The sequence below is a fragment of the Pristis pectinata genome, chromosome 9, assembly GCF_009764475.1.
Source record: "Pristis pectinata isolate sPriPec2 chromosome 9, sPriPec2.1.pri, whole genome shotgun sequence".
In the NCBI taxonomy this organism is placed as follows: domain Eukaryota; kingdom Metazoa; phylum Chordata; class Chondrichthyes; order Rhinopristiformes; family Pristidae; genus Pristis; species Pristis pectinata.
The window spans coordinates 55,773,687-55,798,106 of record NC_067413.1 but is presented as its reverse complement, the minus strand read 5'-3'; the positions used below and the strand labels follow the sequence as shown (position 1 = coordinate 55,798,106).

General features: G+C 45.7%; 1 protein-coding gene across 1 annotated transcript in view; it reads left to right on the top strand.

Annotated features, from left to right (window-relative positions):
* mlh1 (mutL homolog 1, colon cancer, nonpolyposis type 2 (E. coli)) overlaps window positions 1-13,607 on the top strand; it is a 94,163-nt gene extending 80,556 nt beyond the window's left edge. The window contains 2 exon segments of the mRNA XM_052022892.1: window positions 9,382-9,504; window positions 12,205-13,607. Coding sequence (XP_051878852.1) covers window positions 9,382-9,504; window positions 12,205-12,369 — 288 coding nt within the window. The 3' untranslated portion in view covers window positions 12,370-13,607.
* The last annotated feature ends 10,813 nt before the right edge of the window (window positions 13,608-24,420 follow it).

Here is a 24,420-nt window from a genome sequence, read left to right as displayed (position 1 = left end):
ACTTTGGTAATGGGTCAAATGTTCCAGGAACCATTGGGGATGTTGCTGTTCACGGAAGCCTTGAGCATATCCTTGAATCTTGTATTGTTTCAAGCTCTCCCTTGTACCGCATAGTCATTGAATTGTACAGCACCAATACAGGCCCAATGGCTCGCATCCACACTGACTATTGCAACCATCTATCCGAATCTAATTCACTGGCGTTGAGTCCCGAGCCTTCTATTCCTTGGCGATTCAAGGGTTGTAAGAGTACTGCACCACCTCTGCAGGCAGAACATTTGATTCCAACCACTGTGTGAATAACTTCCTCCCTAGATTCCCTCCATACCTCCTGCCTTAAACATATATGCCCTTGAATCTTGGATGCCTCCATCATGGGGGGGAGGGGGGAGAAAGGTTCTTACTACCTACCCTATCTATTCCACTCATAATTTTGCATCACTGCTTCTTCTACTCCAGGGAAGACAAACAGAGCCTATCCAATCTCTCCTTTATAACAGACATGTTCCAATGCAGGCAACGTCTCCTCTGCACCCTCTCCAGCGCAATCACATCCTTTCTGTTAGTACTTTGACCAGAACTGCACACAATACTCCAGGTATGGCCGAACTAGAGTTTCTTAAATTTATAATATGATGTCCCAGCTGTTATATTCTAAGCCATGACCAATGAAGGCATGCATCTCTCGTCATCCTCTCCGCTGTAATTTTCTGGGACGTATGGATTTGTATCCCAAGGTCCCTCAACACTTCATAGTGCCCTACCATTTACTGTGTATGTCCTTTGCTTGTTTGCCCTCCCAAAGTGCATCACCATGCATTTTTCAGGATTAACTGTCATTGCTCTGCCCAACTGCCCAGCTTGTCTGCTGTGAACTTAGAAAACCCCTGTCACTATCGATAAAATTTGTGATTCATTTGCAAATTTACAAAAAAGTTGTTAATATACATCTCAAATTTCAACCCTTGTGGTGCATCATTGATCACAGACTTCCTTATCAGAAGGAAACCCCTCAATCACCACCCTCTGCTTCCTATTACTTAGCCAATCTTGGATCCAATTTGCCAGCCTGTTCTGGATATCTTAAGCACTAACCTCCAGAGACCAGCCTATCATGTGGGACCTTGTCTACGTGGACTTTAAGGCGGTTGGCCACTGCCATCATCAATTTGTTTAGTTACCCCTTCAAAAAAAAATCAAATTAGTGAGACAGGATTTCCCATGAACAAAGCCACACTATCTCCAATCAATCCCTGCCTTTCCAAAAGTAGATAAGTCCTGTCATGTAGAATTGTTTCCAATAGTTTCCCTACCACTGGCCTGTAGTCACCTGATTTATCCCTGCTTTCTTTCTTAAACAATCGAATAACATTTGCTATCCTCCAGTCATTTGGCACCTCTCTTGTAACTAAAAAGATTTTTAAAAATGTCCACCAGGGCCCCAGCAATCTGCTGCTTGCCTCCCGTAGCCACCTGCGATGAATCTCGTCAGGCCCTAGAGATTTAACCGCCTTTATGCACTCCAGGACATCTAGCACTTCCTCCTTAATGTTAAATTATTCTCCAGAATATCACTGTCCCTCTCCCTGAATTCTATTTTCCTTGATGAATACAGATGAGAAGCATTCATTTGCACAACACCTGGCTCCATGCATAGATTGCCTTTCTAATCCCTGGTAACCTGTTTCTTTTGTTATCCTTTAGCTCTTGATATACTTATAAAATACTTTGAGTATTCTGTTTACTGAAGGAATTATTCAGTTCCTCTTGAATTTTCCAACTGTCCGCATTGTTGTTCTCAACCCTGTATATAAGTTACTGAAATTTCAACAGACACTGTTGGGAGCTTTTGCCCTTCCTGGTAAAGTAACTTCATTCAGGGAATATTCATAGGTAAAGATGAATTAAGGTTGCATTCCTTTGCAGCACTTGCTGGTTAAGTCACCTACTGTTTCCCGTTAGTGATTCAGAATCAGCCCAGGAGCCGTTGGAGCAGCAGGTCCCTTTCAGGTACGGTGAGTGTATTTAAAAAGCTTAATAAGTGGAGGGCAACTGAAGGGTTAAACAGAGTGTTGAGTGGTTGATTAGAGGGAGTGAGTACTTGAGATAATTGGCAGGGACAAATATAAGGAGGAGTAAACTGAAGAGGAGCAGCCAGTGAGGATAACCAGTGTGTGAGTGGCTCGGTAGGAGTGGAGCTTTGAGGCCTTGGCTCGAGAGGCTTCGGCGAGCAGAGGCTGAGGACGAGCTTGCTCCTGGAGAGGTAAGGCCAGGTAAGTTACTTTAATTAAGTTAACATAGGAGTAGGCAATAAAGGCAGCAGTTAGGGCATTCGAGTGCTCCATATGCAGTATGTGGGAAGTCAGGGACAGCACACTTGTCCCTGATGTCTACACCTGTAAAAGGTGCATCCAGCTGCAGCTCCTGACAAACTGAGTTAGGGAGCTGGAGCTGGATGAACTTCGGAGCATTCGTGAGGCAGAGGCAGAAATAGGAGTTTCAGGGAGATAGTCACCCCTAAAAGTCATGAGGCAGGTAGCTAGGTGAATGTCAAGAGAGGGAAGGGGTATAGACTGAAAGAGCAGAGCACCCCTGTGGCCATTCCCACCAACAATAAGTATACCGTTTTGGATACTGCTGGTGGGGATGACCTACCAGAAACAAGTTGTAGTGGTTGTGTCTCTGGCACCGAGACTGGACGCTCAGCTCAGATTGGAAAGAGAGAAAAGAGGAGAGCAGCAGTGATAGGGGATTCAATAGTTAGGGGGACAGACAGGAGGTTCTGTGGGAGAGATCAAGAATCCTGGATGGTCAGTTGCCTCCCTGGTGCCAGGGTCCGTGATATCTCGGATCAAGTTATTGATATTCTCAGGAGAGAGGGTGAGCAGCCAGATGTCGTGGTCCATGTAGGGACCAATAACGTGGATAGAAAGGAGGAGGAGGTCCTGCAAAGAGTATAGAGAGTTAGGTGCAAAGTTGAAAGACGGGACCTCCAAGGTTGCAATCTCAGGATTGCTACCCGTGCCATGTGCTAATGAGGCTAGAAATAGGATGATAATGCAGCTGAATAGGTGGCTAAGGAGATGGTGCAGGAGGGAGGGCTTCAGGTTTCTGGACAATTGGGCTTTGTTCCAGGGAAGGTGGAACCTGACCCGACGGGACGGTTTGCACCTGAACTGGAGGGGGACTATCTGGGTAGGTTTGCTAGTGCTGCTCTGGGGGTTTAAAACTAGATTTGCAGGGGGAGGGGAACTGGAGTGTTAAAACAGATAGTGAAGTGGAGGAGGTTAAAGGTCATGCAAGGACTGCAGGTATCAACAGAAATCAAAGGTTTGTACGTGATAGAAATGTTCTCAGGTGCATTTATTTCAATGCAAGGAGTATTATAGGTAAGGCGGATGAGTTTAGGGTGTGGATTGGCACGTGGGATTACGGCATTATTGCTATTAGTGAGACTTGGTTGCAGGAGGGGCAGGACTGGCAGCTTAATGTTCTGGGGTTCCATTGTTTCAGATGTGATAGAGGAGGAGGGATGAAAGGGGGAGGTGTGGCATTACTAGTCGGGGAAAATGTCACAGCTGTGCATATACAAGACAGCCCGGAGGGCTCATCTACAGAGGCCATATGGGTGGAGCTGAGGAACGGGAAAGGTGTGGCCACACTAGTAGGATTGTATTATAGCCCGCCCAATAGTCAGAGAGAATTGGAGGAACAAATCTGTAGATAGATAGGAGACCGATGTAAGAAACAGCAAGTTGTAATAGGAGGGGATTTTAACTGGGACTCCCACACTATGAAAGGGCTGGATGGCTTGGAGTTTGTCAAATGTGTTCAGGAACGTTTTCTAAATCAATATATAGAGGTACCAATGAGAGAGAATGCAATACTTGATCTCCTATTAGGGAACCAGACAGGTCAGGTGACAGAAGTATGTGTAGGTGAACATTTTGGGTCCAGTGACCATAATGTCATTAGTTTCAATTTACTTATGAATAAGGATAGGTCTGGTCCTTGAGTTGAGGTTCTAAATTGGAGAAAGGCCAATTTTGTGGAAATGAGAAAGGATCTGGGAAGAGTGGATTGGGATAAGTTGTTTTCTGGCAAGGATGTGCTCAGTAAGTGGAAAGCCTTCAAAGGCGAAATTTTGAGAGTGCAGAGTTTGCATGTTCCTGCCAGGATTAAAGGCAAAGTTAACAGGCATAAAGAACCTTGGTTTTCAAGGGATATTGTTGATCTGGTGAAGAAAAAGGGAGAGGTGTATAGCAGGTATAGGCAACTAGGAATAAATGAAGTACTTGAAGAGTATAGAAAATGTAAGAAAATACTAAAGAAGGAAACCAGGAAGGCAAAAAGAAGGTTGCTGTGGCAGATAATGTGAAGGTAAACCCGAAGGGTTTCTACAAGTATATTAACAGTAAAAGGATAGTAAGGGACAAAATTGGTCCCCTAGAAGATCAGAGTGGTCACCTATGTGTAGAGCCTCAGGAGATGGGGGGAGATCTTAAACAGTTTTTTTGCATCAGTATTTACTCAAGAAACTGGCATAGTGGATATGGAAGGAAGGGAAACAAGCAGTGTCATGGAACATATAGAGATTAAAGAAGAAGAGGTGCTTGCTGCCTTAGAGCAAATAAAGGTAGATAAATCCCCTGGGCCTGACATATTTCCTCGGACCTTGAGAGAGACTAGTGTAGAAATTGCAGGGGCCCTGGCAGATATATTTAAAATGGACTTAGCCACGGGTGCAGTACTGGAGGGTAGCTCATGTTGTTCAATTGTTTAAAAAAGGCTTTAAAAGTGTACCAGGTAATTATAGGCTTGTGAGCCTGACATCAGTCGGAGGTAAGTGATTGGAAGGTGTTCTGAGAGATTGGGTATACAAGTATTTAGACAGCCAAGGGCTGATGAAGGATAGTCAGCATGGCTTTGCGCGTGGTAGATGGTGTTTAACAAATTTTATAGGGTTTTGTCGAGGAGCTTACCAAGAAAGTAGATGAAGGAAAGGCTGTGGGTCCCACGTGGGAGGTTAGTTCAGAAGGTTCAGACACTAGGTATCCATGGAGAGGTTGTAAACTCGATTCGAAATTGGCTGGGAGAAGACAGTGGTAGTGGATGATTGTTTCTCAGACTGGAGGCCTGTGACTAGTGGTGTGGCACAGGGATCTGTGCTGGGTCTATTGTTGTTTGTCGTCTATGTCAGTGATCTAGATGATAATGTGGTAAATTGGATCAGCAAGTTTGCTGATGACACTAAGATTGGAGGCGTTGTGGACAGCGAGTGCGGAGGAACAAAGGGATCTGGGAGTTCAGATACGTAATTCCCTGAAATTGGCGTCACAGGTAGACAGGGTTGTAAAGAAGGCTTTTGGCGTCGTGGCATTCATACATCAAAGTATTGAGTATAGGAGTTGGGATGTTATGGTGAGGTTGTATAAGACATTGGTGAGGCCAAATTTGGAGTATTGTGCGCAGTTCTGGTCACCTAACTATACGAAGGATATCAGTAAGATTGAAAGAGTGCAGAGAAGATTTACTAGAATGTTGCTGGGTGTTCAGGAGCTGAGTTACAGAGAAAGATTGAACAGGTTAGGACTCTATTCCTTGGAGCGTAGAAGAATGAGGAGAGATTTGATTAAGGTGTACAAAATTATGAGGAGTATAGACAGAGTAAATACAAGTAGGCTCTTTCCACTTAGATTAAGAGAGATAAGTACAAGAGGACATGGCTTTAGGGTGAAGGGGGAAAGACTTAGGGGGAACTTCTTCACTCAGAGTGGTGGGAGTGTGGAACGAGCTGCCATCTGACGTGGTAAATGCAGGCTCACTCTTAAGTTTTAAGAATAAATTGGATAGATACATGGATGGGAGAGGTCTGGAGGGTTATGGACTGGGTGCAGGTCAATGACACTAGCAGAGTAAAGTTTCAGCACAGACTAGAAGGGCAGAATGGCCTGTTGTCTGTGCTGTAGTGTTGTATGGATTGGCTGGCTACGTTATTTCCCTTGTGGCATACTATCAAATGCCTTCTGCCAATCCAAGAATGGTACATCCACTGGCTACCCTCTATCAACAGCAAGTGTTACTTCAAAAAATAACTTCAGTGAATTGATTAGACATGATTTCTTTTTATCAAAACCAGCTTGACTTTGCCTTGAATATTTTAAGCCCTTCCATAATGTCTTTAGTAGTATGTTTTAACATTATCCTTGCAACTGATGTTAAACCCACTAAGCTATAGCTTCCTGGTTTGTCTCCTTTCTTGAATTGCGAGTTACATAGGCAACTTTCCAAACATGGAGTCTTCCCCAAATTTAGAGAATTTTAGAAAATTAAATCCAATGCATCAACTATCTCACTAGCAATTTCTTTCAAGACCTTGGAATGAAGTTCATCAAGATCGCTAACTTATCAGCCTGCAACTCCGACAGTTTGCTCAGTGCCACTTCCTTGATGATTGTGTAATTCTCCTGTATTCCTCCCTCTAGTCTCTGATTTGTAGCCAATTCTGAAATATTACTCATGAAATATTTTTTACGTGTCTCGCATCTCCTTGTTAATTCAGACTCACTTTCTTTAAGACTAATGCTTTAACTTTTTTAAACACAAGTTCTATAGGTATTTTAGCTTTTTAAAATTTGAGTCATTTTTGCTGTTTATAATGTGCAATCTTCAGACTTGCCACCTGATAGTTTGCAAGTTTGATATCTTTTGTTTTTATTTCATTAACCTCGAGCATTTTTCTTGTTGAAAAGTATCTTGTAGTACAACTGCAATATTCCGTAATCTGACTATTTGGAAATTCCAAGGGTTTGACATCTGGCACACCTGGTAATGTTTGCCACTCTCCCCTTCACCCGCAGTGGCCCCTAATTCATGTGCTCCCTTTAAGCTCACCAGCTTCACTGGAAAATTTATTATAACTGCAATATTGAGTAAAAAATGAATTATAAGTTGGTTGGGGTAGGAATAACATTTAACAGTCCAGAAAATCTACTCATTCAGCATGATTAGCTGATTTTCTGGACTACCCCTAAGTTCTGAGCATGCTAGATACAGTTTCATTGTATTTTGAAAGATCTCCTTAAATGTCTGCCGCTGAATTTAAATTGACTGATTCCCTGACCTAATTTACTTGTCCATTCAGCTGCTCTGCTTTCATGCTCTTATTGAAATTATTTAATTTTAAAATGCTGTTCTTGGACCCATTTTTCTTTTCATCAAAATATGTAAAATTAAACCATAGAACAATACAGCACAATACAGGCCCTTCGGCCCACCATGTTGTGCTGCCCTTCAAGCACACCTAAACTATCTAACCCCTTCCTCCCACATATGTCCACAAGAGGACATAGGTTTAAGTGCTGGGGAGTAGGTATAGAGGAGATGTCAGGGGTAAGTTTTTTTTACTCAGAGTGGTGAGTGCGTGGATGGGCTGCCGGCAACGGTGGTGGAGGCGGATACGATAGGGTCTTTCAAGAGACTGTTAGATAGGTACATGGAGCTGAGTAAAATAGAGGGCTATGGGTAAGCCTAGTAATTTCTTGGGTAGGGACATGTTCAGCTTTGTGGCCTGAATTGTGCTGTAGTTTTTCTATATTCTATATCCCTCTAACTTAAATTCCTCCATATGCTTATCTAACAATCTCTTGAACTTGTCCAATGTTCCTCCACCTCCCCAGGCAGCGCATTCCATGCACCAACCACTCTCTGGGTGAAAAATCTCCCTCTGACATCACCCTTGAACTTCCCACCCAATACCTTAAAGCCATGCCCTCTTGTTTTGAGCATTGGCACCCTGGGAAAGAGGTACTGGCTGTCCACTCTATCTATTCCTCTCAATATCTTGTATACCTCTATCACGTCTCCCCTCATCCTCCTCTCCAATCAGAACAGCCCTAGCTCCTTTAGTCTCTCCTCATAATGCATACTCTCTAATCCAGGCAGCACCCTGGTAAATCTCCTCTGCACCCCTTCCAACGTCTCCACATTCCTTCCTATAATGAGGTGACCAGAACTGGACACAGTACTCCAAGTGTGGCCTAACCAGAGTTTTGTAAAGCTGCATCATCACTTCGCGGCTCTTAAACTCAATCCCCCGATTTATGAAAGCTAACATCCCATAAGCTTTCTTAACTACCCTATCCACCTGCAAGGCAACTTTCAGTGATCTATGGATATGAACCTCCAGATCCCTCTGCTCCTCTACACTGCCCAGAATCCTGCCATTTACCTTGTACTCCGCCTTGGAGTTTGTCCTTCCAAAGTGTACCACCTCACACTTCTCTGGATTGAACTCCATCTGCCACTTCTCAGCTCTGCTCTGCATCCTATCAATATCCCTCTGTAAGCTTCGACAGCCCTTCACACTATCCACAACACCACCAATCTTTGTGTCATCTGCAAACTTGCTAAACCCAGCCTTCCACCCCCTCATCTAAGTCGTTAATAAATATCACAAAAAGTAGAGGTCCCAGAACCGATCCCTGTGGGACACCACTAGTCACAGCCCTCCAATCCAAATGCAATCCCTCCACCACAACCCTCTGCTTTCTCCAGGCAAGCCAATTTTGAATCCACATGGCCAAGCTTGCCCGGATCCTTCTGAAGAAGCCTACCATGCGGAACCTTGTCAAACGCCTTACTAAAATCCATGTAGACTACATCCACTGCACTACCCTCATCAATCTTCCTGGTCACCTCCTCAAAGAACCCTATCAGGCTTGTGAGGCAAGATCTTCCCTTCACAAAGCCATGCTGGCTGTCCATAATCAGTCCATGTTTCTCCAAATGCTCATAGATCCTATCTCTTAGAATTCTTTCCAACAGCTTACCCACCACAGACGTAAGGCTCACCGGTCTGTAATTCCCTGGACTATCCCTACTACCTTTTTTGAATAAGGGGACAACATGCACCACCCTCCAATCCTCCGGTACCATCCCCGTTGACAACAAGGACTTCAAAGATCCTAACCAATGGTTAGAATCTCCTCCCTCACCTCACGAAGCAGCCTGGGGAATATTCCGTCAGGCCCCGGGGACTTACCGGTCCTAATATGTTCTAACAACTCCACACATCCTCACTCTTAATATCTACATACTCTAGAATATTACCCTCACCTACATTGTTCTCACCATCATCAAAACCCCTCTCCTTGGTGAATTCAATCATTGATTGTTGTTACATAGGGGCACTGTCACTTTGAAATCAGAGACTCCAGTATTAAACAATAACTAATATTTATGTGTGTGTGTGTATATATATGTGTGTATATATTATATATATATATATATATATATATATATATATATGTATATAAAAAATGCAACATGGAAACTTTGTATCAAGTACCTTTTGACTACCCAAGTTATATTATTGTACAGGTGAACTGGGATGAAGAAAAGGAGTGTTTTGAAACATTGAGCAAGGAATGTAGTATCTTTTACTCCATCAGAAAAGAATACACACTGTATGATTCTCCAGTCTTGCTGCATCAAGATCAGCAGGTAAAAATGCAATTAACTGAACTCATTGAAAAATATACCCCACTGTCCTCAATATTGATGGCAACACGTATCCATTGTCTTAATATATTGTGTTAGTATCTGGTGTATTAAAAAAAAATTTGGAACAGAGCAAGCCCTGAAGTTAGGCATGGACCATCTGTGGATCCCTACCATCTAGTGGATACTGGTGCCTCATGCCAACAGACTTTTACTGTATTGAAGGTAGGATCATAACATCCTTCTGTAGAAGCTGTGTGAATGTAAAACACCACAACCTGTACATTTAACCCAAAGTACCCTAGAAGTTGAATCTGAGAGTTGGGGTGGGTGGTGGGAACTGGCAGTGGTATAGAGAAAAGGTAAAAATTTCCTCCCCACTCTGCTCTCCGTTTCCCCCGCCCCCCCCCCCAAAAAATTCAGTGAAACTATCAGTATTTCTGTATTCCTAATTACTGACTTGAGGGTTTCAGGTTGCTTCATAATCTGCAAGATTACAAAGCAAACCCCAACTAGTTCTGCAGGACTGTTGAATATGACAAGCCTCTCAGAAAAATACAATTAGACTTTTTTTGCATTAAAATGTGTTAATAATTTGTTAAAGAAGGAGCTCTCTGCAGATTTTATTCCTTGGAAATATAAGAGACTGCAGATGTTGGAATCTGGAGCAACACACAGTGCTGGAGGAACTCAGCGGGTCAGGCAACATCTATGGTGGGAAATAGACAGTCGATGTTTTGGGTTGAGACCCTTCCTCTGGACTGGAGAGCGGGGAGATGGCCAGTATAAAAAGGTGGAGGGAAAGATTGGAGCAAGAGCTGGCAGGTGATAGATGGATCTGGGTGATGGCAGATGAAGGAGGAGAGTGGGAATGATGTCAGAAGCTGGGGGGTGATAGGTGGCAGTGACAAAGGGCTTGAAGGTGCAATCTGATCAGACAGTGGACCATGGAATAAAGGGAGGAAACCAGTGAGAAGAGCGTGTGGGTGATGGGCAGATGGAGAGAGTGGGGAAGGGGAAAGAGAAGGTGATGGGGGCCATGGGATCAGAAGGGAGAAAAGGAACAGAGGGGGAGTGGTCACCGGAAGTTTGAGAATAAGGTTTGATTCCTATGTATATATGAAGGGGTTTCCTCTTCACAATAGGTGTGTAATTGACAAAGAGCCATGGTACACGCATAGTAAACATAATGGAGTGGTTTGCAGGCTACTTTTTGATTAGTTTTACTCAATAATTATCATCCTTGGGGTTAATCGGATAATTAAGTTTTCAACACAAGGACAAGTTTGAAAGAACAGGACTATGCTTTAGTTGTCAATGTGCTATGAACATTACTGCTTTCCTCTTAAATTTTTGCAAAACATTTTAAAGGCAGTAATGTATGGAGATAAAAGGGCACAATATAAATTTACAACAAATACAAATTTAGAAATAGCTAAATACTGAAAGTAATGTGCAAAACCATAAATTTTTGCAATTCTATTAATATCTAAAAACCGAAAATGGGCTACTTTTCGGATCAGGATAAATGATCTTAACAAAACTTGCCAGTTCTGGAATCAACCTAAGCTTCCTATTACCCACCATCTAGAACTAATTTGGGTAGAGTCATACAGCACAGAAACAAGCCCTTCACCCTAACTGGTTCATGCCGACCAAGATTCCTATCTAAGCTAGTCCCATTTGGCCCATATTCCTCTAAACCTTTCCCATCCATGTACCTGTCCAAGTACCTTTCAAATCTGCTACTTGCCTCAACTACTTCCTGTGGCAGCTCGTTTCATATACCAACCACCCTCTGGGTGAAAAATTTGCCTCTTGGTTTTGTATTAAATCTTTTTCTACCTTCATATGCTTGAAGACATCCAGCACTACCTCTGCTGTAATGCAGACTATCCCCAAGATATCCTCATTAACTCTCAAGTTCTAAAGTCTTCATGTTCTTCTCCACGGTAAAAGAATGGGGAATATTTAATTGGGAACCTCGCCCATCTCCTGCAGCTCCACACAAAGATGTCCCCTTAGGTCTTTGAGGGGCCCTGTTCTTTCTCTATTTAATCTTTTTTCCTTTATATACTCATAAAAATCTCCTGAATCTCCTCTGCCAAAGTTACCTCATTGCCCCCTTTTTGCTCTTCTGATTTTCTTCTTGAGTATACTCCTGCAACCCCTATACTCCTCCTGGGATTCACTTGGTCCCAGCTGCCTGTACTTCATCCACACCTTTTTCTGGACAAGAGCATCAATTACCCTCATCATCCAAGGTTCCCTACTCCTGCCTTCCTTGCCCTTCACTCCAACAGGAACATACAGATCTTTAACTCTTTACCTCACTCTTAAAAGTCTCCCACTTGTTAGATGACCCTTTGCGTGCAAACAACCTACTCCAAATAACTGGATCATTGATGAATGGATAATCAGCAGTTAGCAACCTTGCACCATCCTACCATAAGCAGCTATAGATCTGCATTGACAATATTGCACGTGGTTATTGTTTTCTTCCAAAGTTTTAAGATAATCTGTTGACTGATGGTTGAGGTTCACACACGGATAGCTACCACTTGAATGAGACCCAAGTGGTGATGGGAAGGCAAGAAGTCAATAGTGGAAAGAATAGACTCATTTGTGGATTTCATTCTAAATTTAAGTGTGATTGCTGATCCTGTACAAATTATTACCTGATCTTTTCATTATTCCCTCCAGCATGAAGAGCTTGGCAGTAACAAATCATGGAAGTGGTCTGTAGAACATGTTATATCCAAAGCTTTCAGGACTCTGCTCCTTCCACCAAAGCACTTTGCAGAAAATGGATCCATCCTGCAACTTGCCAATCTACCTGATCTGTACAAAGTCTTTGAGAGATGTTGATCAGTTATTACAAAGAGACAAAACTAAATGTCTATATATAAACAGATTTGAAGTGCTGCAAATAATATTCATTATACCAGTACTACTCCAAGGCAGTAGAATCGTACAGCACAGAAATGGACTCCTTAGGCCACCTTGTCTATGCCAACACTAATCCCATTTGCTTGCGTTAGGCCTTTTCTATGTACCTCCCTAAATGCTTCTTTTTAGATACTGTAATTGTATCTGCCTCTTGCATCTCCTCTGTCAGCTCATTCCAGGTAACCACCACCCTTTGTGTGGGGGTGGGGCTCAAATCTTTTAAGTTTCTTCCTGCCTCACCTTAAACCCATGCCCTCTAGCCTCCCTGGGGCGGGGGGGGGGTGTGGTTGGAGGTTGGGGGGTGGCTTTGCTATCCATCCCATCTATGTCCCTTATTTTATAAACCTCCATAAGGTTACCCTTGGCCTCCTCCTTTCAGAGGATAAGGACTTGTTTTAAAAAGTAAAATACTTTATCGCATAGAAGTGTAGAAAGCTTTGCAGCTTTGCTCCTTTAGGGGAGAGGGGCCTTATTCCAAAAGAGGCACAAATCTGAGATGGGACTTGCACCAAAAGAGACCTATGATGGTGGCAACAATGTCTGTTAAATCTTCTGTCCATCAAGGCAAAGTGTTTTTTCAGTTGTACATGATTGTTCAAATTAATCAAATCTTCAGAGTTTGTTCACCAGCAAGGCTTGAAATGGTGTAATCATATGTTATAATAAAGTTCTGCTGTAACCATTTTAAATGCACAACCCAGTGTCTCTGGATCATTGATCCTGAACTCTGGCTGCTAGATCAGTAACTGACAAGCCTAATGTATCTTGTGCCATTCTACATAAGTGCCTCTGGATCTGAATTATGATAATTTTGCACTTGGCTAACATTCTCTTCCCACACTTGGACAACCAAAGAAATGAGTAATTTCTGTGCAGAAGCTGCAGCAATTCATTTTCTCACAGGTTACTATTTGATGGTCACACCTTGATAGGAGGTGGAAAGTTGCTTGAGCCACAATTCTATCAGATCTTACTGCAAGCACAGCACAAATTATTAATGTAACTACCTTAGGGAGTCACTTTCTTGCACTGGTCTATATAAAGGTCTTTGGCTTTAGAAAATTACTATTGTACAAAAATCTGAGCAAAGTTTTTCCTTCACTCAAATTTAAGTGGTCTCATTGTTTAATAAAAAATATCAGTTTGTTGTACTGTCATGGTCTGTCCACACCAGAGGCTGTCATTGACCTTGTAATAATCAGATCAGTTATTGTCAGTAATGTAGATTTTTATACTGATGGTTTAGACCAGATTTATACAGAACTCTTGGTACTTGTCTTCCCTGTGCTTTGATAGAGATCAAGATTAGGGACAAGTAATGAAGAGTAAAAGGATAGTAAGGGACAAAATTGGTCCCCTCGATCAGAGTGGTCATCTATGTGTGGAGCCTCAGGAGATGGGGGAGATCTTAAACAGTTTTTTTGCATCAGTATTTACTCAGGAAACGGGCATAGAGGATATAGAAGGAAGGGAAACAAGCAGTAGGGTCATGGAACATACAGAGATTAAAGAGGAGGGAGGTGCTTGCTGCTTTACAGTGAATAAAGATAGATAAATCCCCCAGGCCTGACAAGATATTTCCTCAGACCTTGAGAGGGACTAGTGTAGAAATTGCAGGGGCCCTGGCAGATGTATGTAAAAATGTCCTTAGCCATGGGTGCGGTACCAGAGGACTGGAGGGTAGCTCATGTTGTTCCATTGTTTAAAAAAGGGCTCTAAAAGTAAACCAGGTAATTACAGGCCGGTGAGCCTGACGTCAGTAGTAGGTAAATTATTGGAAGGTGTTCTGAGAGATATACAAGTATTTGGACAGCCATGGGCTGATTAAGGATAGTCAGCATGGCTTTGTGCATGGTAGATCGTGTTTAACAAATCTAGAGTTTTTCGAGGAGGTTAACAAGAAAGTAGACGAAGGAAAGGCTGTGGATGTTGTCTACATGGACTTTAGTAAGACCTTTGACAAGATACAACATGGGAGGTTAGTTCAGAAGGTTGAGTCACTAGGTATCCATGGAAAGGTTGTAAACTGGATTCGAAATTGGCTGTGTGGGAGAAGACAGAGAGTGGTAGTGGATGATTGTTTCTCAGACTGGAGGCCTGTGACTAATGGTGTGCCTCAGGGATCTGTGATGGGGCCATTGTTTTTTGTCTATATCAATGATCTAGATGATAATGTGGTAAATTGGATCAGCAAGTTTGCTGATGACACTAAGATTGGAGGCGTAGTAGACAGTGAGGAAAGCTTTCAAAGCTTGCAGAGGGATCTGAACCAACTGGAAGAATGGGCCAGAAAATGGCAGATGGAATTTAATGCAGACAAGTGTTGCATTTTGGTAGGGCAAATCAAGGTAGGACATGCACAGTAAATGGTAGGGCACTGAGGAATGCGGAGGAACAAAGAGATCTGGGAGTTCAGATACGTAATTCCCTGAAAGTGGCGTCACAGGTAGACAGGGTTGTAAAAAAGGCTTTTGGCATCCTGGCATTCATAAATCAAAGTATTGAGTATAGGAGTTGGGATATTATGGTGAGGTTGTATAAGTCATTGTGAGGCCAAATTTGGAGTATTGTGTGCAGTTCTGGTCACCTAACTATAGGAAGGATATTTGTAAGATTGAAAGAGTGCAGAGGAGATTTACTAGAATGTTGCTGGGTCTTCAGGAGTTGAGTTACAGAGAAAGATTGAACAGGTTAGGACTTTATTCCTTGGAGCGGAGAAGAATGAGGGGAGATTTGATAGAGGTTTACAAAATTGAGGGGCATAGAGTTAATGTGAGTAGGCTCCACCTAGATTAGGAGAGAGAAGTACGAGAGGACATGGCTTTAGGGTGAAAGGGGAAAGGTTAGGGGGAATTTCTTCACTCAGAGAGTGGTGGGAGTGTGGAATGGGCTGCCATCTGATGTAGTAAATACGGGCTCACTCTTGAGTTTTAAGAATAAATTGGATAGATACATGGATGGGAGAGGTCTGGAGGGTTATGGACTGGGTGTAGGTAAGTGGGACTAGTGGAATAACGTTTCGGCACAGACTAGAAGGGTCAAATGGCCTGTTTTCTGTGCTGTAGTGTTCTATAGTTCTATGGGCCATCAGACCCCTGCGACCGTGAAATATTTAACCTCTAAGTGTCCATCAACTAGCTTAAAATCGTCATTATCACAATACCATTTGTGGTAGTTATTGTTGCTTTTTTTGTGCTATTGACAATTTGGCAAGATTTGTACAGCACAGGAATGGGTCCATTGGGTCTGTGCTGTCCATCGTTTACGTAACTGGCCATAAAAGTCCTTTGATGGCAGCTGATTTTCAAAGGGCTTGTGTACACTTTGCGAAATATTTCCTATCTCTCCCAGCTACCTTTCCTTATTCCATTCCCATCATAAAAATTTGTTTTATTTCCTTTCTGTGATCATAAAACATAGAGCAGTACAGCACAGGAATAGGTTTGTGCCAACCATCGTGCCAATGCAAATTAATCCCATCTGCCTGCATATGACCCCCCATTCTGTACCTGTTTTGTTTGTCTAAAATGCCTCTTAAACAGTGCATATCTGCTTCCATCACTTCCCCTAGCAGTTTGTTCCAGATACCTACCACTCTCTGTATTTTAGAAAAAAAACCTGCCTGGTAAATTGCCTTTGAACTTTTGTCCTCTCACTTGATATTCCAACCCTAGGGGCAGGAGAAGACTGACCATCTACCCTATCTAATCCTCTTATAAATTTGTATACTCTCAGGTCTGACATTCCAGAGAAAACAATCCAAGTTTCTCCAACCTGTCTTTGTAGCTAATACGTTCTAATCCAGGCCGCTACACATTCTCTAAAGCTTACACACCCTTCCTGTAATGCAGAGACCAGAACTGTACATAATACCCAATTTTATACAAAGTTTTAAACCCAACCAAGTTTTATATGGCTGCAACATGGCCTCCTGACTGTTATACCCCATGCCCTGACTGATGTTAGACAAGTATGCCATAAGTCACCTTTACCATTGTTGTGAAACGGGTTTGGGGACTCTGAATGCAGTCTTAGCGATAAATGATTTATTTACAAAAGACGAACGCGGGGAAAGGGTAATGGGAATAACACACGTGCACAGTTGATAGCAAGCATAGGAAAATCGCAACAGGGATAAAGTACACACACAATGAACTGGGTACAATCAAGGAAAAAACAATACGATACCCGCCACCCCTTGACTCAGTGCAGGAACAGCTTTATGCTACTAGGGACACTGACTAAAATGCTCCCAACCCTTTTAACAGTGCTCGGCCTGGAGCGAAGCAGGGTCATCCCTCAGAGAGAGCTGAGCACATGTGGCACTCCACACCTAAAACTATCTAACCCCTTCCTCCCATACATGTCCACAAGAGGACATAGGTTTAAGGTGCTGGGGAGTAGGTAAAGAGGAGATGTCAGGGGTAGGATTTTTACTCAGAGTGGTGGGTGCATGGAATGGGCTGTCGGCAACAGTGGTGGAGGCGGATACGATAGGGTCTTTTAAGAGACTGTTGGATAGGTACATGGAGCTGAGAAAAATAGAGGGCTATGGGTAAGCCTAGTAATTTCTTGGGAAGGGACATATTCAGCACAGCTTTGTGGGCTGAAGGGCCTGAATTGTGCTGTAGTTTTTCTATGTTCTTGATAGTGCTGGGGAGGGTGGGGGGTGAGTCCAGCCCAGGTAATTTAAATAGGCCAATGGCCTGGTGCCAGCAAGGACTAATCAATCACAAAGGCCAATGGTCAGGTGTGCACTGATGGGTGGGGTGGGGCCAAACCTTGATTGGCAGTGGTGTGTCTTCCAACCAGGAAAGCAGTGCTGTCATGTGACAGCCACGACCCTCCACAATACAATCCACCCCTCGGAAGTCACACCATCCGTCAATCATGGTAATAACTATTTCTAAGCCTAAAACTATATGTCAGTATACAGTACTAATGAAAGGTAGAGGTGCTCTTGATAACCTGGCAAGCACAGCATAATATACAGACAGCAATAATGAGTGAGAGCAGTCGCCCAGTGGATGACAGTTGCCCACCATCCCCCCCAGAGACCCAAATGGCCACCAGTTTCACCATGAGGTGTCGTGCTGGAGGAGCTGGTCCCTCGCTTTTTGAGTGGCCTGAATGTGAGCAGCCAAGTGGGTGATGTTCCTTGACCCATCAGGGATAAATGTGCAGCACTCCTTACCAATCACTACACAGGCTCCACCATCTGCAGTGAGTAGGTAATCCAGGGCCATTGGATTCTGCAGGGCAACCATCCTGATGGCTGTCAGCTCTGCCGCCGTCCACATCAGGGCGTCTTCGGTGTGTTGCAGTGCCACTACCAATTCGTTGGCCATCTGTATGACCTCACGGGACAATCAGGCCGTGTCATATGTGGGAAAGGCTATCATCCAAAATCTCTCCACCTCCGTAATGGCCCTCTTGTCCCGGTGGCCGCTGTATGCCGGGTGCTCCCCAAGGTCATCTAGGGAGTGGATATAGGGCACCACAAACGCTGGAAAACAGCAGCCGTACCAGCTCGTGGGGAGCCATGGGTAGGCACGGTGGTGGCAAATCCAGTGGGTCCCATTCAAAGTCCAGGGAGCCCCCAGCTTAGCGGCACCATCAGCAGTGGTCACTGGGGCACCTGGATACCAGTTTTGCTTGCAGTTGCTGTGACCGACTGGAAGGGTGGAACCGTGCTCATTCAGGAGCTTGCACCAGCATTCCTTAGGTCTGCTCACCAGCTGTGGAACGACCATAAGTGTCGGGACTTGGGTGGAGGTCAAATTATAGGGAGCGAAATAGCAGTTCCTGAAACACCCACCCCATCGGGGATCGCTAGAAGAGATGTTATGTAGTGGTGAGGGGAGTGGTGGGGGACTGCCATTTGGGCCCCCCCCCAAATGGATATGCCAAAACCGACAGGAGTGAAAAGTCTATGTAAACAGTTCATCCGAAAGTCATCCAGCGGGATCGGCGTAAGTGGCAGAGCTTCATCAGCATGTGCTGGGGTTCGCACACAAATCCAGCAGTTGGATCTATTAGTGGTGCTGGGAAATTCATAAGTGACTCTATGCCCTTGGATCTGCTGCCCGAGGCTCCATTCGGCGACCGTCTCACTGGCCAAAACCTGTAATTCAAAAGGGACACCTGCCTGGCAGGGAGCAAGTGGCAGGGCTTGTTCCACAGCTTGCTTTGCTGCTTCAAAAGCAGCCTGTTGTCCGGCTCCCCAAAAGAATGTGGCTTTCTTATGGGAGATTAAACCATGGCAGATGAGTGGGGCTATGAATATCTAAATCCACCACTACATACCAAGGCTTGTCCAGGCCCCCAGCAATGTCCTCCACTAAGGTGACTATGTCAGGCACGGCAGCAACGAGATGGGGGGCAGACTTGCGGAGGTGTCTGTAGTCTGTCGTCAGGGGCCACATCCCATTCTTTTTGCGGATGAGCCAGACGGGACTGTTGAAAGGAGAGGCTGCGGGTTTAATGACGCCCTCCCATAGTAGGACTTGGACAGCCTCAGTGACATCTTGGTGTCCCCCTGGCACTCTGCACTGTTGGCTACAGACGACCTTGGATGGAGGAGGACAACAACTGGTTCCTGTTTGGCTGCCCCAACTACGACTGTAGCTGTGCGACCCCCAACGTAAACTTGCCCCTGTTAGTATGGAGGCACTGTCCCTCTAAAACATTGATTCCCAGAATGCACTCAGGTGAAGCTGCCATCATCACTGTTACAGGTCGAGGAGGTTGGTTCCCGATGACTTCCCTCGCAGGTAAAAGGGAACCCCCTAACCCCTCTATTTGCATCTGTGTCCCTTTCCATCCAGTGGGTCACCCGGGATGATGGTGTGTTGGGCGCCCGTGTCAATGAGTGCCATCCACCTCTGTATGTTCCCCCTTCCCCAATGTACAGTGACAGATATATGTGGCCTCAGGTCTCCTGGGCAGGAGAGGGCGATGGAACAAATGCGCCAGGACCCCTGGCCTTCATCCTGTGGGAGGGGGGTGGAGGTCTGCCACCCCGTGGGTGAAGGTTCCTGCTGGCAGAGATGGGCCATTTCCTGTCTCAGCGGGTCCCGGAGCTCAGCCTTGAGGGCAGGAGAGACTGTTTCAAGTGGGGGAGGGGCAGAAGCAGTGTCAGTGGGGGCAGCCCACGTGGTCCGGAGGTTGGGGGCACCCCCTGTGTTGGGCTTGATCCCAGGGTGGTTGTGGGTTTTCCCCTGGCCAGATGTCCCCCCCCCCCGCAAAGCTCTTTCCACAGCACATAAATGGCGGAGGTCGGGATCCCATCTACGCTAGCACGGTCCACCCCTGCGTGCAGCAGGTCCAAGTATAGCTGTTAGCGTGTAAAATGAGGGGTTGTGTCTCCAGCCCTTGTCTTCGCCCTATGAACCTGGGTGGGCGCCCCCCACTGCAAGTACTCTAGCCCTTCCAGGAGGGTGATGGCGTCCCGCCCGGTCTTGCCATTAGCCTGTCCCATGAGGGGCAGGGCCACTGGCCTCAAATCAAGGTGCATGGTGGTGACCAGGTATCCCGCTAGTGCGCTGGTCACTCTGGTATTTTCTAAAAAGTTGCGATCGTAGGCTTCCTTGTAAATGCCGGTCACTAGCGCCCACTCCCTAATGACCCTGGTGCCCTCACTGACCGTGCTCCATTTGCGGTCGCCCGTATAAGTCCTACTTGAGAAGGGTAGGGTACCGGACCCTCAAGGCAGTCACTACCCGATCCCACAGGGTAGTGCCATCCCTGATCCCTTCCTGTGGTGCCCGTAGGGCATTGTTGACACTCTGCTGGTCAGACAGGTCCCCGGGTGCTCGCTTCCTGGTGAGAGAGGCTTATGTTGAGGGCCCCCTCTTCCCACAGTCAGAGCAGTTATGCAGCCAGGTGCTTGCCCGGCCACTGGCAGTACCAATCTGCCAGCTGGGTCAGCTCCTTGGCTGAGAAATCCCGGGTCTCCATAGTCTTGGAGGGACCGCGGGCACTTTCCCCTGGGGGGGCCTCATCCTGACTCCCCCTCCTTCTGTGACAGACCTGGGACTGCGTGATGACGGGTAGAGCATGCAGGGGCTTGGGTGCGTAGGGGGAGGGGTGGGTGTGATGGGACCCAGGCTCCTCGGGCACCCCCTTCTCGTCATTATCCATCCATATATCCCCATCCCCCCAGCCATGTGTCCAGCTTGTCGCCGTGCCGGACCAGGGCTCGAATTTTGAGAAGGTCCAACTGCCAGCCAGACCAGCGGGCTGCCTGCGCCTTCTGCATTTGGATCAGCCTGCAGTCAACCTCGGTACCTCTGGCCTCGAGGTCGTTGGCTTGGGTCTGGGCAGCCTGGACTGCCTCCTGCAGCACACAGTGGTGCTGCTAGAGCACCTCTTATCTCCTTATCTTTTTGGAGACATATATCCTGTATCTGGCCAGTAATCCTGACCTGGCGTCTCAGGAGGGACGCAAACAGCCAGAAGGCACCCCTTTGACTCCCCTTAGCCTTGGGGAACCCCGACCTCTGGAGAAGGGCAATCACGTGGTGCCCCATTTTCTCACCACGGGGGTCTAACTTCTTGACCCAGTCCACTGGTTTACCGTAGTCCGCCAGCATGCTGGCCAAGCTCCCAAATCCCTTGCTCTTATAGGTCCACCCGGGAATCCTATCCTCGGTACCTGCACTGGCTCTCTTGACCCTATTCCAGAACATCCCTCCCCGCATCCCAGCCAGACCTTTGAGTCCCTGCTCGCAGCGCCAAATGTTGTGAAACAGATACAGGGTCTCAGAAGGCGAGGACTCCGTACACAGTCTTAGAGATAAATGATTTATTTACAAAAGACGAACGTGGGGAAAGGGTAACGGGAATAACACACACACACACACAGTTGATAGCAAGTGTGGGAAAATAACAATGGGGGTAAAATACACACACACACACAAAATGAACTGGGTATAGACAATCAAGGAAAAACAATACGATACCCGCCACCCCTTGACTCAGTGCAAGCACGGCTTTATGCTACTAGGGACACTAACTAAAATGTTCCCAACCCTTTTAACAGTGCACACCTCACCAACGATTTCTCCAGTGCCATTTCACAGTGCTCGCCCTGGAGCGAAGCAGGGTCATCCCTCGGAGACAAAAGAGAGAGAACCGAGCACATGTGGCACTGTTTATAGTGCTGGAGGACTGGGGGGGCGGGTCCAGCCCAGGTAATTTAAATAGGCCAATGGCCTGGTGCCAGCAAGGACTAATCAATCACAAATGCCAATGGTCAGGTGTGCACTGATGGGTGGGGCGGGGCCAAACCTTGATTGGCAGTGGTGTGTCTTCGAACCAGGTAGGGGCAGTGCTGTCACATGACAGCCATGACCCTCCACATTACAACCATCCTACACAGTACAGGAACAGGTTCTTCAACCCACAGTGTCTGGGCTGAACACAAAGTGTCAATCTAATAGCCTCTTAAATGGTATAATCATGAATGTAGCTAAGCACAGTTCAAGTGCCATCTATAAATTTGCTGATGACATCACAGTGGTTGGTAGAATCTCAGATGGCAATGAGGAGGCGTAGAGGAGTGAGATATGTCAACAAGACCAAGGAATTGACCGTGGACTTCAGGGATGGGAAGTCGGGAGAACACACACCAGTCCTTATTGAGGGGTCAGCAGTGGAAAGGGTGAGCAGCTTCAAGTACCTGGGTATCAACATCTTGGAGAATCTATCCTGGGCCCAACATGAAGAAGGCAAACCAGCGGCTTTACTTCGTTAGCAGTTTCAGGAGATTCGATATGTCACCGTATAGAACCATAGAACAATACGGTACAATAACAGGCCCTTTGGCCCACCGTGTTGTGCCGCCCTTCAAACCACACCTAAGACTATCTAACCCCCCTCCTCCCACATATCCCTCTAACTTCAATTCCTCCATATGCTTATCTAACAATCTCTTGAACTTGACCAATGCATCGGCCTCCACCACCACCCCAGGAAGCGCATTCCATGCACCAACCACTCTCTGGGTGAAAAACCTCCCTCTGACAACACCCTTGAACTTCCCACCCAATACCTTAAAGTCATGCCCTCTTGTTTTGAGCATCTCTTTCCCAGGGCGCTGGCTGTCCACTCTATCTATTCCTCTAAATATCTTGTATACCTCTATCATGTCTCCCCTCATCCTCCTTCTCTCCAATGAGTAAAGCCTTAGTTCCTTTAGTCTCTCCTCATAATCCATACTCACTAATCCAGGCAGCATCCTGGTAAATCTCCTCTGCACCCTTTCCAACGCCTCCACATCCTTCCCATAATGAGGCGACCAGAACTGGACACAGTACTCCAAGTGTGGCCTAACCAGAGTTTTGTAAAGCTGCATCATCACTTCGCGGCTCTTAAACTCGATCCCCCGACTTATGAAAGCTAACATCCCATAAGCTTTCTTAACTACCCTATCCACCTGCAAGGCAACTTTCGGTTATCTGTGGATATGAACCCCCCAGGTCCCTCTGCTCCTCTACACTGCCCAGAATCCTGCCATTTACCTTGTACTCCACCTTGGAGTTTGTCCTTCCAAAGTGTACCACCTCACACTTCTCGGGATTGAACTCCATCTGCCACTTCTCAGCCCAGCTCTGCATCCTATCAATATCCCTCTGCAAGCTTCGACAGCCCTCCACACTATCCACAACACCACCAATCTCTGTGTCATCTGCAAACTTGCTAACCCAGCCTTCCAGCCCCTCATCTAAGTCATTAATAAATATCACAAAAAGTAGAGGTCCCAGAACCGATCCCTGCGGGACACCACTAGTCACAGCCCTCCAATCCGAATGCACTCCCTCCACCACAACCCTCTGCTTTCTACAGGCAAGCCAATTTTGAATCCACACGGCCAAGCTTGCCCGGATCCCTTGGCCTCTGACCTTCTGAAGAAGTCTACCATGCGGAACCTTGTCAAACGTAAAGTCTTACAACTTTCTATAGATGTATGGTTGAGAGCATTCTGACCAGTTGCATTACAGCCTGGTATGGAGGCTCCAATACATGGGATCACAAGAGGCTGCATGGTTATAAACTCAGCTACTTCCATCATGGGCATACTCCTCCCCACCATGAAGGACATCCTCAAGAGGCGGTGCCTCAAGAAGGCAGCATCCATCACTAAGGACCCCATCCAGGCTACGCTGTCTTCTCATGACTATCATCAGTACAGGAGACTGAAGGCTCACACATAGTAATTCAGGAACGGCTTCTTTCCCTTTGCCATCAGATTGCTGAACGTTCCAATAAAACCCATGAACGCTACCGCATTATTATTTTTCTTTGCACTATTTATTTTTGTAATTTATGGTAATTTTATATCTTTGCACTGTAGTCCAACAAGAGGAGCTGTACTGGACCTGGTTATGAGCCTGTCCAGGTGTCTGACCCTTCAGTGGGAGAACACTTAGGGAATGGTGACCATAACTCAAGTTTTAAGATAACTGTAGATAAGGATAAGTATGGACCTTGCAGAAGAGTATTAAATTGGAGCAGGGCAAATCACAAGAGTATTACAGCACCAGTGACCCGGGTTCACTTCCACCGCTGTCTGTAAGGAGTTTGTACGTTCTCCCCGTGTCTGCGTGGGTTTCCTCTGGGTGCTCCAGTTTCCTCCCAGATTCCAAAGATGTACAGGTTAGGAGCTATGGGCATGCATTGTTAGCACTGGAAGAATGGCGACACTTGTGGGATGCCCCAGCACATTCTCAGTAACACAAAAAGACGCATTTCACTGTTTTGATGTACATGTGATAAATAAATATCTATAAAATATCTAATTGGGAACAGGTTAGGAAGTGTGGGCAATGCTATGTTAGCGCCAGAAGTGTGGCGACACTTGCAGGCTGCCCCTAGAACACGCAACGTACATGTGACTAATAAAGCTATCAAATCTGATATGTGGAGGGTGTTTAAAGGCCAACTGCACAGACTACAGGACAGGTATGT